The sequence below is a fragment of the Pangasianodon hypophthalmus genome, chromosome 14 (genome assembly GCF_027358585.1).
Source record: "Pangasianodon hypophthalmus isolate fPanHyp1 chromosome 14, fPanHyp1.pri, whole genome shotgun sequence".
In the NCBI taxonomy this organism is placed as follows: Eukaryota; Metazoa; Chordata; class Actinopteri; order Siluriformes; family Pangasiidae; genus Pangasianodon; species Pangasianodon hypophthalmus.
The window spans coordinates 13,585,524-13,601,705 of NC_069723.1; the positions used below are offsets into that span (position 1 = coordinate 13,585,524).

The window sequence follows — 16,182 nt, forward strand, 5'->3', positions numbered from 1 at the left end:
TTGGGGTACAAAGATTTAGTGAGTCTTCTCACCTCCTCTCCAGAGCGGTAGATAAGCAGGTCAAATGGAATGGCAGCCACCAAGTCGATGAGGAACCAGCCTTTAAAGTAGTGCACAGCGATGCGGCCAGGCTGGCTGACCACCTCGTCATTGGTATTGACATACGTTGTGCGAAAGTTTATGACAATATCAATAACAAACATTATGTCTACAATGAGATCCACCACATTGAGAGGGCTACAGGAGTATCCACAGCGCTGCCTGGCAGCCTCCTCCTCATCACTTAGCAGGAAGGCTGCAGAGTATGGTGTGAAGATGGCTGTGTAGATAACCAGTAACAGAATAACCCAGTCCCATACAGCCTTGAAGGGACTGTAGTGCAGGATGGTCCACTTGTGAATGCGGGGAGCCTGAAGCTTGTACTCAGGGAGGACATCATCACTTAGAGACAGTACCTAAACAGGAATATGTACCTAATTATTGCATTACATAATTGTTGACACTCTTTATGAAAATGAGCAAAAATGCTATAAAATATACATATAAAAACATTGCACACTAATTAAAAATTTCCACTCCAACAATATCAGAAAGTATTTATTATTGCTCTAATAAAACTTTCTCATTCTTTCTCGTTCTCATTAGAAATACTTTTTGAAACAGTATATTTACCTTTAAACAGTATATCATATATCATATTATTTTCTCAAAAATATGACCCAAAATTATTGACATCCCAAACAAATTGTTATTCTTTAAAAACATATATTATTTTTCAATTTCTCTCAGTCCCCAGGAACTCTGCTGTTGCCTTTAACAATATACTGTTTCCCTTGGGTATAAATATAAAGTTGAATTTATTGAAAGGTAAAATACTAGAAAAAACTACCACGATGATCATGACAATGATGAGAAATGATGGAAGTGCTGCTGTAGCTTTTGATACTATATCAAATTCACAGTAGACCTAAAAGCTTTCCTTTTTTCCTGTTCAGATATTTCTCACCCTCTGGCTCTGAACACTAAACTCTTGGGCAACAGCACTGGAGATGCAGAATGCGTTCTTTACAATTCCTACTCTCGCTGCTCACTTGGGACTCCACCGAAGGGACACTGTCTCTCAAACCCATAGAAACACTGTACATGTTTCTGTCCTTATCAACCACCACACCTGCTTCTGTTATGCTTCACAACTCATTTCAGCTTTAGCTCCAGCTCTTAATAATGCCTCAGAGAAGCAGTGTATTCTCTGTACTTCCGAAGGTGAAAAAATATATCGCTATCAAGGAAGTCAGAAAACTTAAACACCATAGCTTTAGCCTTACTGTGATCCAGCATTGGGAATCAAATATTATCATACAATTGCATTCACATTTGTCACAATTGATTGATATTTCCAAACCTCTGCAACTCTCCAGGAAGAAAATGATTGAAGCTATAAAATCAGACCCTAGCCAATGGCCACATAAACAAATTGTGAGAATTAAGAATTAATCTTACTGTGCGTTTGTGTGTCTCAGACACACACACACACACACACACACACACACACACACACTCCCTTTCCAGTGCAAATCCCATTTGCACTGAGCCATAATTATATTTGGGGGCCTGATTGTCCTCTGTGTTTCTCTGTATCCTAGTCGTAGAGTTTTAATTAATATGATGTCTTCCCTCAGTAACCCGCTGAGACACAGTTAAACAAAGCCTTTGGAGAACATTGGCACCTTTACTCTGACAATGTACAGATTAAGGGGTACTGAAGAGGCAATGTCAGTGTAAAAAACATACATAATGTTTAGATCAAGGCCCACGTTAAGGTTTATAAGTGAAAATGTAATAAAAATGTTTAATCAATACCCAAGCATTTGTGAAGGAAAGATGCTGACTCCAGGTAGAAACCATCTTGAATCTTATAAGCTTGTTTCTGGTACTGCTCTGGATTTAGTCTGACATTTCACACCCAAACAGGAGTGTTAGGAGCTTAGCATCAAAATCATGTGTCATATAATGTCATTATGTTGAAGAGTTCTACACAAATATAAAGTCTTCGATTTTCTGTAGTACTTTGTTTTCAGAATGATTAACCTCCCTACACAGCATAATGGTTAGTCAGGACACAGAAAACCTTCTACATGTCAAACCTTTCACACATATAGCTTTTAATAGTATGCACAAAAATAAAATTAGGCATAGCAAACAAGACCTCTTAAATTCTTAAATGATAAAGAAAAAGATTAGGTTTGATTTATTTAAATGAAATGTGAGGGTGAGGGAATTCTAGGTCTTTGGAAAATAAAATCAAACTGCTTTACTCTTGGAATGTTCAGACAGCATCTGGCTTTTAAAGCCAACAGAACCATCAAGCATATAAAGATGCATGAAGGTACTAAGCCATTAGGAGCGTTCAAAGCTTCTAAATAAGACAGGCTAGTGTAGTGATGCTACAGGTTTTATGCTTTTGTGTTCTTTTGTTCTGGTGCATGTTAATACTCTATCTGCAGTGTTTGGAACATGCTGTAATCTTTTATAATTTTAGGTGCTCCCCACAGCATGAGTCAACTTCTCAGCATCTTACACTACTCAGTGTAATGACCCAGACTGGCCAGGTGATGACACTATAGCAATTCTTCTGTATTTGTATGTATGTATGTACAGTTTTATTTTTCCTTAGTGTGACTGAGCTGTGTTGTGGTTGAGATTTGTTTGAGCAAAAGTGGCTGTAACACCGCCTACTCTCTCTGTGAGACTGAACATTTATCCACGTTGTACAGGACTCGCCATATGGCTTAGGGTTGGCAATATTAAATATAAAACATTCCTTCCAAGCAGGACACCATAACAATGTCAGCAGTTAGTCAGCAGGGGAAAGTGAATGCAGAGAGACAAAGCTTTAATAAATATATATGGATGTAAAATCTACCTGAAAAAGAAGGAAAACGAATTCTTATAGAGGAGCATTCAGATCGGAGTGTATTTTAGCATGGCAGATTAAATTAACTTGTCAGTTGTTTACCTTCAGGAAACTTTGACTAAAATCTGTCTCTGACCACATTGCTTGATAATATTTAATTTGCCCTTCAATCCAAAATATGTATTTAACTATTAATTAACTAGACCCACAAAATATAGCCCCCTCTATAACCTTTTTCAATCACTTTAATTTCAAATCTCAGAAAAGGCTAGAAAATTGTGTGTTTTGAGGACAGCAATCAGTGTAGTCGTTGTTGGCCAGAATGGTTTTGTATCACTCCTAAATTGAATGTTGAGGATATTTTCTCAGAATTTGGAAATATACACACACCAGCTGGTTGCTTGTTTATCCAAAATACTAACAGACTGCACAATTTCTGCATCTTATGCAAGACTCAATTTACTCAGCATTTTCACACATACATTGTTATGAATTAAATGGGACTGGACTTGATGTTTTCTCTTGGTAATTAGCACTAGATGTGGGAGACATTAAGCACTTCTGAATCAGATTGAGAGAACTAATTTACCCTTGCAAGAGGATGTCGATGTCTATTGTAAACAAAAAAGAAGGACAAGAACATGCACATTTGCAGACAGAAACATGATCACAGCTGTTTGGCTAAGCATGGCATACTTCTATCACACTGAAAATGTGATTGATGAGATAAAGGCTCTTTAAGTGGGTTGAGACTCTGGAGAAAAGTGCTACAGTATTAATTCAGAACTGAAGGATGAGTATGAGTATGGGTATGGGTTCTTCTCTTTTCCATGCAGGATTACACCAATCAGAAAGCTCCATTTATCCACATTATACAATTTCAGTGGCTGGCACAGATATCAGCAACTCAAAGGTGCAGAAAAATGTTGCCCGGCCAAAACACCTGGCAGACACACACACACACACACACACTGCCTGATGTCTGACTTTTGATTGCCTCTAACATGTTGTCATCCTAAAGTGATAAACCTTGCAAAGAAAATAATAAAATATACTATTTCAATGCATCTTTAAGTGTTCTAATCGGAACACTTTCTGATTGTAAAATACTCCATTGTAAGGTACATAGAACCTTTAAGAATCCTATGATTTCAAGTTTTCAAGTTTTTTTTTTAGTTTCAGCTGAGTTTTTTCTACTTACCTGAGTGACTTTCTCAGTCACATTGTGGGTACGATCAATCAACTTGCAAGGTGCAATTATATCGATCTCGCTGGAAGGAAGAGTCACCAAGGGATCTGGTTTGAAGTCAATTAAGTTGTGCGGTGCTGTAGGACTTGTATTTACCATGCGGAACCGCATCAGGTCCGAGTCTGATGTAGAGTTAGGCAAACTGGCTTTACGATGCATGGCACCTGGACAAACACCAGACTGAATGTAAGACATTATGCATATCTAATTTTGATATCCAAAGCCATAAATGACTTTAAATACCAACAATACATTTATCTATACTTACTATTGGAAACAACCACAAGTCCAATTATATCTAGTACTTCCCTAAATGTCTACCACTAGTACTAGTTTGCTACTTAAAATTAATTTCACTGTTGGTCATGTGAACTCAACTCCATCCTCACCCATGCTGTTGGGTCTGAAGGGAAGCTTTCTGTCCCTGGTGCAGACACTGGTAGAGGGCAAGTGGCGTGTACTACAAAGGCTTTCACATGAGCGGCTGTGGGACAGGCTGCAGTTGGAGGGTGAATTCTTTGGGCAGTCTAGCCATGAGGAGGACTGCAAAAAGCCACGGAATGGGGGTTGGGATGGTGGTGAGGACTGAAGCTCACAGTGAGGCTCTAGAGGGGGTTCATCATCCCACAAGAGCAATGGAAGCCGCCCTAGTGCTGAACGTTCTGGCAGAGACAACAATTTGTCCAGGGCCACTGATTCATGGCCCATGTGTGGCATCTTGTGCATGCGACCCAACTCAGCATCATCATGCAGAGGTGACCTGCTGCTGCTCAGAGAGTTAAACAAAGGCTGGGGCAGCCTGAACCTATATCTACAAGCTGAGGCAAAGAGAATGAGATTTTGCAACCATTTAAATATTTGATTACACAATTACTCACATATGAAAATATAAACCTCCTATAGTTAAGTGTCTAATACAAATCCATTGTGCCATGTAAAAAAAAAATTACAACCTAAAAATTTATTTATCTCAGCATATGGTCTCATTATAACCAAGCTGTTGATAAAACATATATTTTGGTGCTTAATAGGCATTAAGAGCTTGACAGCTGGCCAAAAAGGAATCCAGTGTAATATACATTGTGTGTCTAAAGTGAGCACCTTTAGAAAGCCATGGAATTGAGAATCTGTGGTTGTGCTCCTTTAGTGGTGAGCTGTTAGCAGTGCTATCCTGCTGATCTGCCAGCTCAAAATTCAGGATGAACATGATGACCAGTCCATCCTCATTCTTGACTGGGACCACATCCACCAAGCATAGGAAACACACTCCTGTAAGAAAAAGAAGAAGTTCGGATATGTGTGTAAAAATTAAAAACTGCAGGCAGCAGAAGGTAATGGTGATGCCTCACAGCTCCAGTGCTGGGGTTTGATCCTAAGCTCCAGTTACTATCTGTGTTGAGTTCAGCATGTTCTCTCTGTGTCTGCTTGTATACTTGCCAGTAGGTGGATTCTCTACTAGTTGTCTAAATATCTCCTTGTAAAGGAGAATAAATGTCTAGCTCAGCCATGAAACTCTATCCATGCGCTGATTGGTTCCTTCGAGGCCAGGGCAGCAGCCTATCTGCCACGCTTCTCCATCTATGTAACCCTTTATTATCCCAACTAACTCGCCGGCTATGACCTCTGCTCACCGGCTATGACCTCTGCTCTGCTCACTACGAGATTTTGCATCCTACTCTCCTCCCCAGCACCACCGTATGGTCTGCTATGGTGGGGTTCCTCCTACTGTACCCTTTGCAGCAGCAGCATGGTTCTCTACATCTCTATGTCTTTGCATGTCTATCAGAGCAAGTATTCCTCCTCACTCAGCAGCAGCTGTGTAGCAGGTCTAGTCTGCCAAGACCAAGCCTACTTACACTGCATTCCTATCAATAAATACTGTCAATCTCATTCTGAGAGCTGTCATGAGTGAAATAGGCAAATGATGCATTAAAAGCATCATGTCAGCAACGAGACCATCATTCTCCAACTAAAATAAACTCGATCCACTAGAGGGCAGTACATAACTGATTACATTCTCAGTCCCGTATTCAGGAATGTGGGATCACAACTTGACTTCTGTATATACAAACATTCAAAATGCCAGTTAGCAATTCCAAGGCCATTTTCTATCACTTGTAAACTGCATTGTGCATGTGGAGCCATGGACCTTGCATGGCTTTTCACATGTGCAGACCCCTACAACTGATACTGTCAAGTTTAAACTTCCTTTTGTCTTAAGCTTTTAGTCATTAGTTAACTACATTATACAGGTGGGGTGGATCCAGAGGCTATCCTGGGAACACTGGACACAATGCAGGATAACACCCTGTATAACTGAATAAGGGCAAGGGCAGCTGTTAATGACCAAAGCTTTCCTTGGTGAATTAAAGGTAGAACACTAAATAACCAAGGCAGACACTTAACCAATTTACTAGTATCCCTAAGTTGTTTTTCTTTTTCACAATTTCTGTTAATATTAAGGAACTAGTTACATACTTGAACTGTGTGACAGAGCAGACAGGCCTGGGATCAAGGTATATGTTTTTTGCTTTTGGTGATTAAAGAAAAGAGACATGCTCTTTTATTCCTCTTAATAGATTAATTCATACCACCAGTATCTGTTACTCCATGGCAATATTCTGTACCATCTCCTACTAATTACCACCTAACCTCAGTTCCCCTGACATTGCATTTTGCAGGGACTATGAGATAGCACATTTATATAGATGAAAAGAGATTCTGTTGTATAAATATCTAAACCTACTGAAAAAGCATATGATATTAGGGAAAATGAGAGAGGGGATTAAAAGACCTCACTGCCTGAGGGATATTATTGCAAACAAGGGCTTTATTCAGCAGGGGGTTTGGCTTCTTCAGCACCAAGGACAGAGTCACCAAAGGCCAGAGAGGTTAATGCCAAATAAGGAAAGGATCATTGTTTTTAGTAAGCCCATAAGCACCATATAAAATTAAATCACCAAAGGGCTGTAAAGCCCCAAAATCTTACAGAGAATACCCACATTTCACAAAACATATTTTTTAAGATAAGCACTAATTTTAGGCTACAGACTTTTTTGAAACTATTTACACTGATGGGGTCACATTATGCTGAAAAGTGAAAGGTAATGAAGTGTTACTTTTAATTTGGGCTTCATACCATTCTTGTTTGCTTTCAATAATTTTATTCTTTTATTCAGTATACAGTATTGGCTTCATTTTGGTCTCAGTGGATCCATAGTCTATCCCAGAACACTGGATGCAAACAAAAATAAACCTTGAAAGGGATGCAGTCCACCACAGGGCACTACACACACTCATTCACACCTAGGTGCAATTTAGTGTAGCCAATCCACCTACTGTCAAGTTTTTGTGAGGTGCGGCACAACTAGAGTACCCAGAGGAAACTCAAGCAGATACTGGGAGAACATGTGAAACTCTGCACTGCCAGCTACGCTACTGCCATCAACAGTAAATTCTTTACAATAAAAATAAATATTAATAAAATTCCAAATAAATAAATGCTTTCATTGGACATTTATCCTAAATATACAGTATGTTTGAAAACTCCCTGTAGCCATTCATGTTATTACAATAATCTCCCCCCAGTATTTTGAGCTTTTAGAGGATTATTCTCCAAATGCATATGCAGTTGTGAGTTTTATTGTGTTTTTTGAATTTTGCAGTTGCATTGCTTGAAAAGCAGTTCTGAAGACCTTGACCAAAATTCCTCCTATACATATGAAAGGCAATAAATGCAACATAAACACGAGTGACACAGGAAATGGAGCATAATAAACATGAAAATCTTTTTCAGCCATTGGTCAAAACAGGTCTTTACATCCAATGTTAAATTATATAACACAAAAATGTATTTTTTAGCCATTTCGCTTTGTTGGTAGCACTCACATAAGATCCAGATTTTTCATATTTATAAATTAGTGGCTGTTTAAAAATTAGTTAGCCAAAATGTAGTGAACTTGTGAAGGGTTCAGATGTCTGTTCTTACAGACAAATCCTTTTCATTAGGAATAATTAATTCATGAGTTCAAATGAAATATAATTTAACTTGGACAAGATGAACCAAGATAATTCTCCAATTGAACTGATAATTATTAAGGAAATTGGCTGCTGGAGAATGCAAGAAACCCCTACTGTCCTTCTGTACAAGTGACCAGGAATAAATAATTAAATGCATGAGATGACTCTAGTCATTACTCTGTCTAATTATAGCAGTGGAAGCCATTACCAGAATATAAAGACTAATTACTAGGGTTGTTCTTCAGTAAATCTCCAGTAAATGATTTCAAACAAAAAATTTTGTTGCTCAGTCCCCATTTTATGAAGAAGGCATGTTTTGAGTCAAACACAAAACACACTGTTAATAATATTATTTCCAAATATAATTAGCATAAGGAGATCTTTTTTAATGTCGAAAATGTTTTTACAATTTTACAGTATGCAAAAAAGTTCTTCAGTAGTTCTCTGGATTATATTGGCTTTTAGCTTTCTAAATGGGTGCTACTTGGAACTTTCTCTGGTAGGGAAATCCTCTGTAGGAGGAGTCCTACATAAAATCATAAAGATAGACAATTCTCCTGTAAAATTGAATTTTTTTTTCTTGATTTATGTGATTCAGTTGACATTGATCTAGAATTGGAGCATAAGAGTGTTACTTTATAGTATAACTCCAGTTAATCTTAAAAGCTGGATTCCTGCCATCATATTCACTCAGATTATCCTTATGGGTTATCCTCATTGTTTTCAAAGAGAATGCAATATTTAACGGTTTACTCATCTAAATTGGGATTTTACGTAAGAGGATTATATTCGATCTGTAGCAAATCCAGCGAACTGAAAGGAGAAACCCATGAAAATAACCTCAAATAACCAATGATGAGCTTAGTGACTTGAGAGGACTAATGTAAGGAATTCACCAAAAGTACAAATAGTTCTATATTAATCATTTCTATATTAGCTTCCTGAAATATCACCTGAGTGATTTAACATTGTATGAAATAATTTAACTCACATTAGTAATATAACTCGTATGGGTAAGGTATCAGTAAACATTCAAATTTAGCAAAAGAGGGAGAGTTTCAGAAAATTGTAAGGTTTTTTAGTCAATGGGAGGACTTAGTAAAGAAAATAATAAAACTGTCAGAGTAAAATTGTCTAAAATCTAAATATAACCTAAACATTCCTCCTGTAAATTACATAAATTGAGCAGCCAGGGGCAGAAGCCCTCGGAAGGCAAAAATGGGCACCAGCTATGCGCACACTGTCTCAGCACTGATCTTAAGGTCGTATTGCTGATTGCGCAGCAATGCTGATCCTGACACAGCCTGATTTAGATCTTGATTCAGAGTTGAATCTGACTCAAGCCCTGCAGCCTAAACAGCTTGCTAGTCACAAACATCAACATCTGGCAACAACTGATAAGCGTAACAAGAAAAGGAAGCAGAGAAATCTGAGTTGCTTTCTAGTTGAATTGATGACTGTACAGCAGACATGGCTCAGTTGAAATCGACAACTGTACAGTGCAGAGGCTCAGGTCCTTCAACAGAGCCCTCTTTATACCTCAGTGACTAGTCACCTTCCTTATAGCGCATTGGAGGTGTGCAGTGTCTACAGCTGGATTTGGGAGATTTATCCAGACTGATAATGACCTAGTAGAAGTATCGCTATATTCAACTTCAGTCTCAGCAAAGTCTGAAAATGGATCTAGCTTGCTAGCTCTCAGGTGCAGCAGAAAGTCATTGAGCTAGCCATGGCAGTCACTCTTAATATAGCGGCAGCCCACGTAGGACAGTGGACAGTATCTGACAATTTAGAGCTTTAATAGTGTGGATTACTAATGTGCTTACCATCTTTCCTATAGAGGGAGATCTCCACCTTCCTCTCCTCCGAGCCCAACAACGCTTTAGCCATCTGGGCCACAGCAGACCTGCCCGTGTGAGGCCCATACAGGAAGCTGCATGTACATGGCTTCTGCATCACCTCAGCACGTGTGTAGCCACACATATGGCAGAATCCATCATTGCAGAAAATGATGGCGCAGTTCTCTACTCGCGCATTGGCTATGATGAATTTACGATCTGTCAAGATTGGGCAGAGGCATTTAAGTTATATAGTACATGTTCAATCAGCATTTTTTTTCCTGGAAAGAGTGAAATGAAGTGAGAATACTTTCTACTTCATAACCGATGGACTTTTAGTCTAGTTAATGAATATTATATGGGTAAATATTCAAATAACTGCCTATATATTTTTTAATAAAAATATTTTTCAAATATTTTTTAACAACTCAGATCCTAAGGTTAGTGGGGTTTGTACAAAATAATAATTTCCCCAGTATATTCAGAATGATCATTTTAGGTGATGACGGCTCTTCATACTCAATTCACAACTTTGTCAAGACTAATTATATTAAGCATAGACCAACTAATCTAAGAAAAGATTAATGATTAATGTCTTAGACATTTAATCTAAGAAAAGACATAGGATTTAGTAGTTTAAAAAACATTCAATGTGAATTCAACAAGATAATAATAATAATAATAATAATAATAATAATAACAGCAATAAACTGTAGCCTACCTGAGACCATAACTTCGGGATAATTCCCCATACATTGTGATTATATGAATAATATGTGAAAAACAGCACCAATAAAAAACAAGATAATAATAATAATAATAATAATAATAATAAAGTTTATTGCTGTTGTTATTATTATTATTGTTGTTGTTGTTGTTGTTTGTTGTTGGTTGCAATTCTGTTTACATTATAGTAGCCTGAACACACAAAAACAACAACAAAATAATAAGGCTTTCACAGTGTCATATTCTTACTTTGGCCCTCAAATTTGCGGATGATGGTGTCCAGGAAGGTGTTCTGAGGAGCGACGTGTCCCCTCCGGACTGGCATGATGCTCCTTAAGTTCAGCTGCTTGATCTTGAGGTTGTCGGATTTATTCCAGCTTTAGGAATGAGAAGTGAGTCTGATCTCTTTTTCTCCCCTCAGGTCAATAAGTGACTGCTGCTGTAACACGCGAGCTGCTGTTTAGCTGTAAAGTGTAAAGAGCTCAAAGCTGCGTCTAATCCACTACATTTCCGCCAGTGCACTCCTCTCACTCATCACTTTCCCACTGGATCTGTGGAGGGGTTTCACGGTCAATTAATCCGCCGTTTATCTCCAGGCTTTCTGTCACATGCTGTTCCATAACTTAACCGTGCCATGGTAGCCTACCTGAGACCGTAACTTTGGGGATAATTCCCCATACATTGTGATTATAGGAGGAATATGTGAAAAACAACAACAGTAAAAAAGTGAGTTTTAACATGTCATGCCCAAACATTTAACTCAAGTCAACACGTGTGACTTCACGTGAATATAATAAACAAAACCATGTCATACATGTGAAAATGTAACATGTAAAAAACTTTTAACATGTAGAAACTCACATGTGAAAATAAATGAATCAGATGGGATTTAAAAAGTCACATGTGAAAATAAATGTATCATGCAAACCAATCACATGGGAAATATATGTAAAAAGTATATTTACAATTTCTCAATTTAATAAAAGGCTTAAAAAAGATAAAAAAAAGATAACACTGCAGTAACAGTTTGTGATTTGTGATACAGCTACAATCCTTTCTAAATGCATTTGTTAAGAGGATAACTCTGAAAATTTATCAAAACAAAGTACAGATACATTTTTTCCCCTCATTTTTCCCCCTGGTGGATTTGTTCTAAAAAAAAAGGTAGGCTACCTATTTTACAATTTCTTTTATCATTGTATACTGATAGATTTTCATACTGTTATATTGTCAAAATTCTGGTTATGAAGCAAATGATTCTTCATTCATGCTCTTCACTTACACAAATTATATTGCATGCTAGCTCTAGTCCCTTCTAGCTGTGAAACAGTGTTATAATGCATTAACATTTTGTAAATTTTGATATGTGTTTAACAAATGCTCATTTGTTATAATATATGTGATTAACTAACCCTAACCCACTGGCTCATTTTCTAATCCAAAATCATTACTGATATCAACACAATAATTTATTATTTAAGTGCAATATATACTTCTACTGTTTATGAATGATATTTCTTGAAACATGTGCTCATTTAGCCTTTTTTTCAACAATTAGGCGATTATCATTTTATCATTAACTTATCATTTTTCTTAGCATTCAGCAGAACTGCTTATTAAGTGTATATATTTCATTTGTTATTGTACATGTAATGCATAGTGTGTTCTTCTTCTTCTTATTCTTATTCTTCATCTATCCAAAAGCAGGTGTATGGGACTGCAGCATCAGCATAAGTGAAACTGTAGGGGGAGCTGTTTAATACTTTATAGAGTTTATTCCGTATACACTATATGTCAAAAAGTTTGTGGACAACCGGCCATCACGCCCATATGTGCTTTTTAAACATAAAATTCCAGATTTAATCCCCCTTTGCTGTTATAATAACCTCCACTCTTCTGGGAGGACTTTCCAGTAGATTTTGAAACATGGCTGTGGGGATTTGTGGATTCTTCATGGACCTTGCTTTATGAACAAGGTGCACTGTCATGCTGGAACAGGTTTGGGCTAGGTCCCTTAGCTCCGTGAAGGGAAATTATAATGCTACAGAATAAAAAAGCTGCAGTATTTCCATCCTAAAAAGATATCCAAAAAGACAACCATATAGGGTACCATATATGGCAAAGATATTTGCACAGACTTTTAAAGGAAAAAACAAACATGACATAGATGTCAGAACAGTTATCAGCTGTGCTCTACAAGCTGCAGAACCCAGACTAGTTTTTACAGCTGCTAACAAACATTTTTTGTACCACATTTACTTTTTCAGAACTTTTAATACACCTCTCTGCAGAAACACACAATTTGGCACAACAGTTCATTTTATGCCCCAAATACAAGTTCCTGTAACAAGATATCTATAAACCTATACAATCAAGCATACAGTAAATCTATGAAGTAGTAAACAATTATTTGCTGTTTTTACTATAGTAATTAGGTTATTATTGTTTGGTTGATATATACAGTGTAAAATGTATAGATAAAAAAAACTCAATAGAACAAAATAAAAAAACATTGCAAAACTGTAAAAAAAAAAAGAAAAAAGAAAATTGTAGATTTTTACTGTATAGGATCAACTGAAGTGAACAAAATAACTCAAGAAGTGACCTCTTTCTACTGCGTTATATTTACAGCCCACTCCGAAAATATTGGAACGGCAAGGCTAATTCTTCTTGTTTTGCTATACTTTGAAGACATTTGGGTTTGAGATCAAAATATGAATATGAGATGATAGATCAGAATTTCAGCTTCCATTTCCGGATATGTACATGTAAATGCATTAAACAACTTAGAACATGGCACCTTTTGTTTGAACCCATTCCAGCTTAGAGGATGGCACTTTTGTTTGAGTCCAAGTGATCAAAAATATTGGAACATGTGACTGATAGGTGTTTCTTTTTGCCCATGTGTGCCCTGTTTGACTGATTGTTCAAACAATTAATAGCTCTGAATGTCTACTCTTGGTCTGAGCCCTGGATTTCACCTGTGAAGACTGCAAAAGGATAAATCATCATGAAAACCAGTGAACCGTCTATGGGAGAAAAGCAAGTCAATTTTGAAGCTGAGAAAAATGGGAAAATTTATCAGAGCCATTGGGCAAAACTAATACAACAATTTGCCTGAAAAAGAAAGAAATCACTGGTGTACTAACAATCATACATTGAATAGTTTGGCCAAGGAGAACAGCAGCAGTTGATGAAAGAAACATTGTGAGAATTGTGAAGAAAGATTCAAAAGACAACATTCAGTGACATCACCAACATCCTCCACAAGTCACAGGTATCACAAGCCACCATTTGAAGAAGACTTTGAAAGCAGAAATATAGAAACCATTACACAAGATGCAAACCACTCATCAGCAGAAGAATTGGAGGGCCAGATTGGAATTTGCAAAGAAATACAGATGAGCCACAAATGTTCTGGCATCTAGATTAACCTCTACCAGAATGTTGGAAAGGCCAAAGTGTGGAGAAAGAAAGGATCTACTCATGATCCAAAACATACAAGCTCATTGGTCAAGCACCGTGGAGGTAGTGTCATGGCTTGAGCTTGCATGGCTGCTTCTGGAACTGGCTCACTAATCTTTATTGATGATGTAACTCATGATAGTAGCAGTATAATGAATTCAGAAGTCTACAGAAACATTCTGTTTGCCAATTTACAGAGAAATGCATCCAATCTAATTGGGAGGAACTTCATCATACAGTAAGACAATGAGCCAAAACACTGAAGAAAGAAACTCCCCGAAACAAATGACAAGTGAAAGAAGTGGTACAACCCTGGAAAAGCATTACAAAAGAAGAATGCAACAATTTGGTGATGTCAGTGAGTTGCCAGCTTGATGCAGTTATTGCAAGCAAGGGCTATGCAACCAAATATTAAGTGTTATTTACTTTAATTTATTTTAAAACTGGCTGTTCCAATACTTCTGCTAACCTAAAAAAAATTGGGTGATCTGCCACTAAAGGTGCAGTGTTCTAAGTTGTTTAACACATCTAGATGTAAATATCAGGAATTGAAAGTAGAATTTCTGATCTTTTGTTTCATATTCATCTTTTGATCTCAAACTCAACTGTCTTCAGTGTATAGCAAAAACAAAAGAACTGGCCTTGCCGTGACAATGCTTTTAGAGGGGAATGTGTATAGAATCTGCTCTGATGTTTGTGATCGTTGTCTCTATAACCATTATAGGTTTTGATATCCAGTTTATTTTCATGTTAGGTTTAGGAGTTAAGTGTAACCAGTTTTGTAACACTGTATGCAAGCATTTGCAATATGAGTTATAGAAATACACAGTTTTGCTAAAGATGGAAATTATGTTCACTGAATACCTTTTGTATTCAAGCAAGGAAAATAAATGTCCATGGTTTGTGTCAAATAGGGTGGTGTTGTGCTAACTGTGGAAAGAGTTTTGAAAAACGAGCTCTACTGAATAGCAATTATTAAAAAAAAACTATAATAATTCAATAGCATATTAAGCTCAAAATTATGTTCATTTTAATCTGCTGATTCACTTATCAATTTTCTTTTTTAAATTCTATTGATTGCGTTATTTGTGTTGTTATTGCAAGAGTTTTGTTTGTGTCGTGTCTAATGCGGCCATGCCATATTTTTTTATCAGCATCAGCCATCTTTACATGACTGATTTTATTGTTCTGTTATCAGTCTGAACACCCTTTGAGCCACAGGGCAGAGGGAAAATGCAGTTGCACAAAACTTCAAGCAACTTTTGGTGTGAACTTCCCTATGCAATAATTTGCATCTGCTTAGTCAGTTTATAACCTGAAAGAAAGACAAGAGTTTTTCTTTGTGGAAAAGAAGCTCACAGTATGGCTGTGAAATTATTTACCAGTCCACTTGCCAATTTTTCTGAATGAAAGCTGGGTTGTTGTTCCGAATGGTTGTCTGTGTGTGTGTGTGTGTGTGTGTGAGAGAGAGAGAGAGAGATAGAGAAAGAGAGAGAGCATTTGGGTGGGGGGTAGTTGTAAGAATGTGCTTTTGTTCTAGCCTCTTAACTTGTGTGCCCTCCTAGACACCACAGGCCAATAGAAATGCTGCTATCAGAAGCAGGAAACACCACCCAGCAGCACTGTGCTGGGAATATCACGTTTAAAATATAACATGACAGCTGGATTTGTCAGGTTTTTAGTATTGCCTCCCAGTGTAAATTAGAAGTCACTATGCCATGAAGGAAATGTTAGATTTGAACACTAGGGCCAAGGAATGGAATGAATGTATGAAATAAAGAAAAGCTGAATGTGTGATTTTTGTTTTTGGCTGGCCATGCACACAGTTTTATATTCAACCGTCCAACCATACAGGCACGTTCTACCAGTAGGGGACATCATGTTAACTGAGTGTGAGCTGCTTGGACGTCAGTTGCCAAGATGGATGGAAGGGGGAGGGAAGAGTTGGGCGGTGCTCCTTATTCGGTGGA

General features: G+C 37.4%; 1 protein-coding gene across 1 annotated transcript in view; it reads right to left on the reverse strand.

Moving 5' to 3' along the window:
• The window catches only part of LOC113532654 (potassium voltage-gated channel subfamily H member 6), an 18,363-nt gene extending 7,291 nt beyond the window's left edge, over positions 1-11,072 (reverse strand). Inside the window, exons 1-6 of the mRNA XM_053239890.1 lie at positions 10,997-11,072; positions 10,010-10,240; positions 5,265-5,432; positions 4,553-4,981; positions 4,116-4,327; positions 33-455 (exon numbers count right to left, since the gene is read on the reverse strand). Of these exons, the coding sequence (XP_053095865.1) occupies positions 33-455; positions 4,116-4,327; positions 4,553-4,981; positions 5,265-5,432; positions 10,010-10,240; positions 10,997-11,072 (1,539 nt within the window). The remainder of the gene's footprint in view (positions 1-32; positions 456-4,115; positions 4,328-4,552; positions 4,982-5,264; positions 5,433-10,009; positions 10,241-10,996) is intronic.
• Between the last annotated feature and the right edge of the window lie 5,110 nt (positions 11,073-16,182).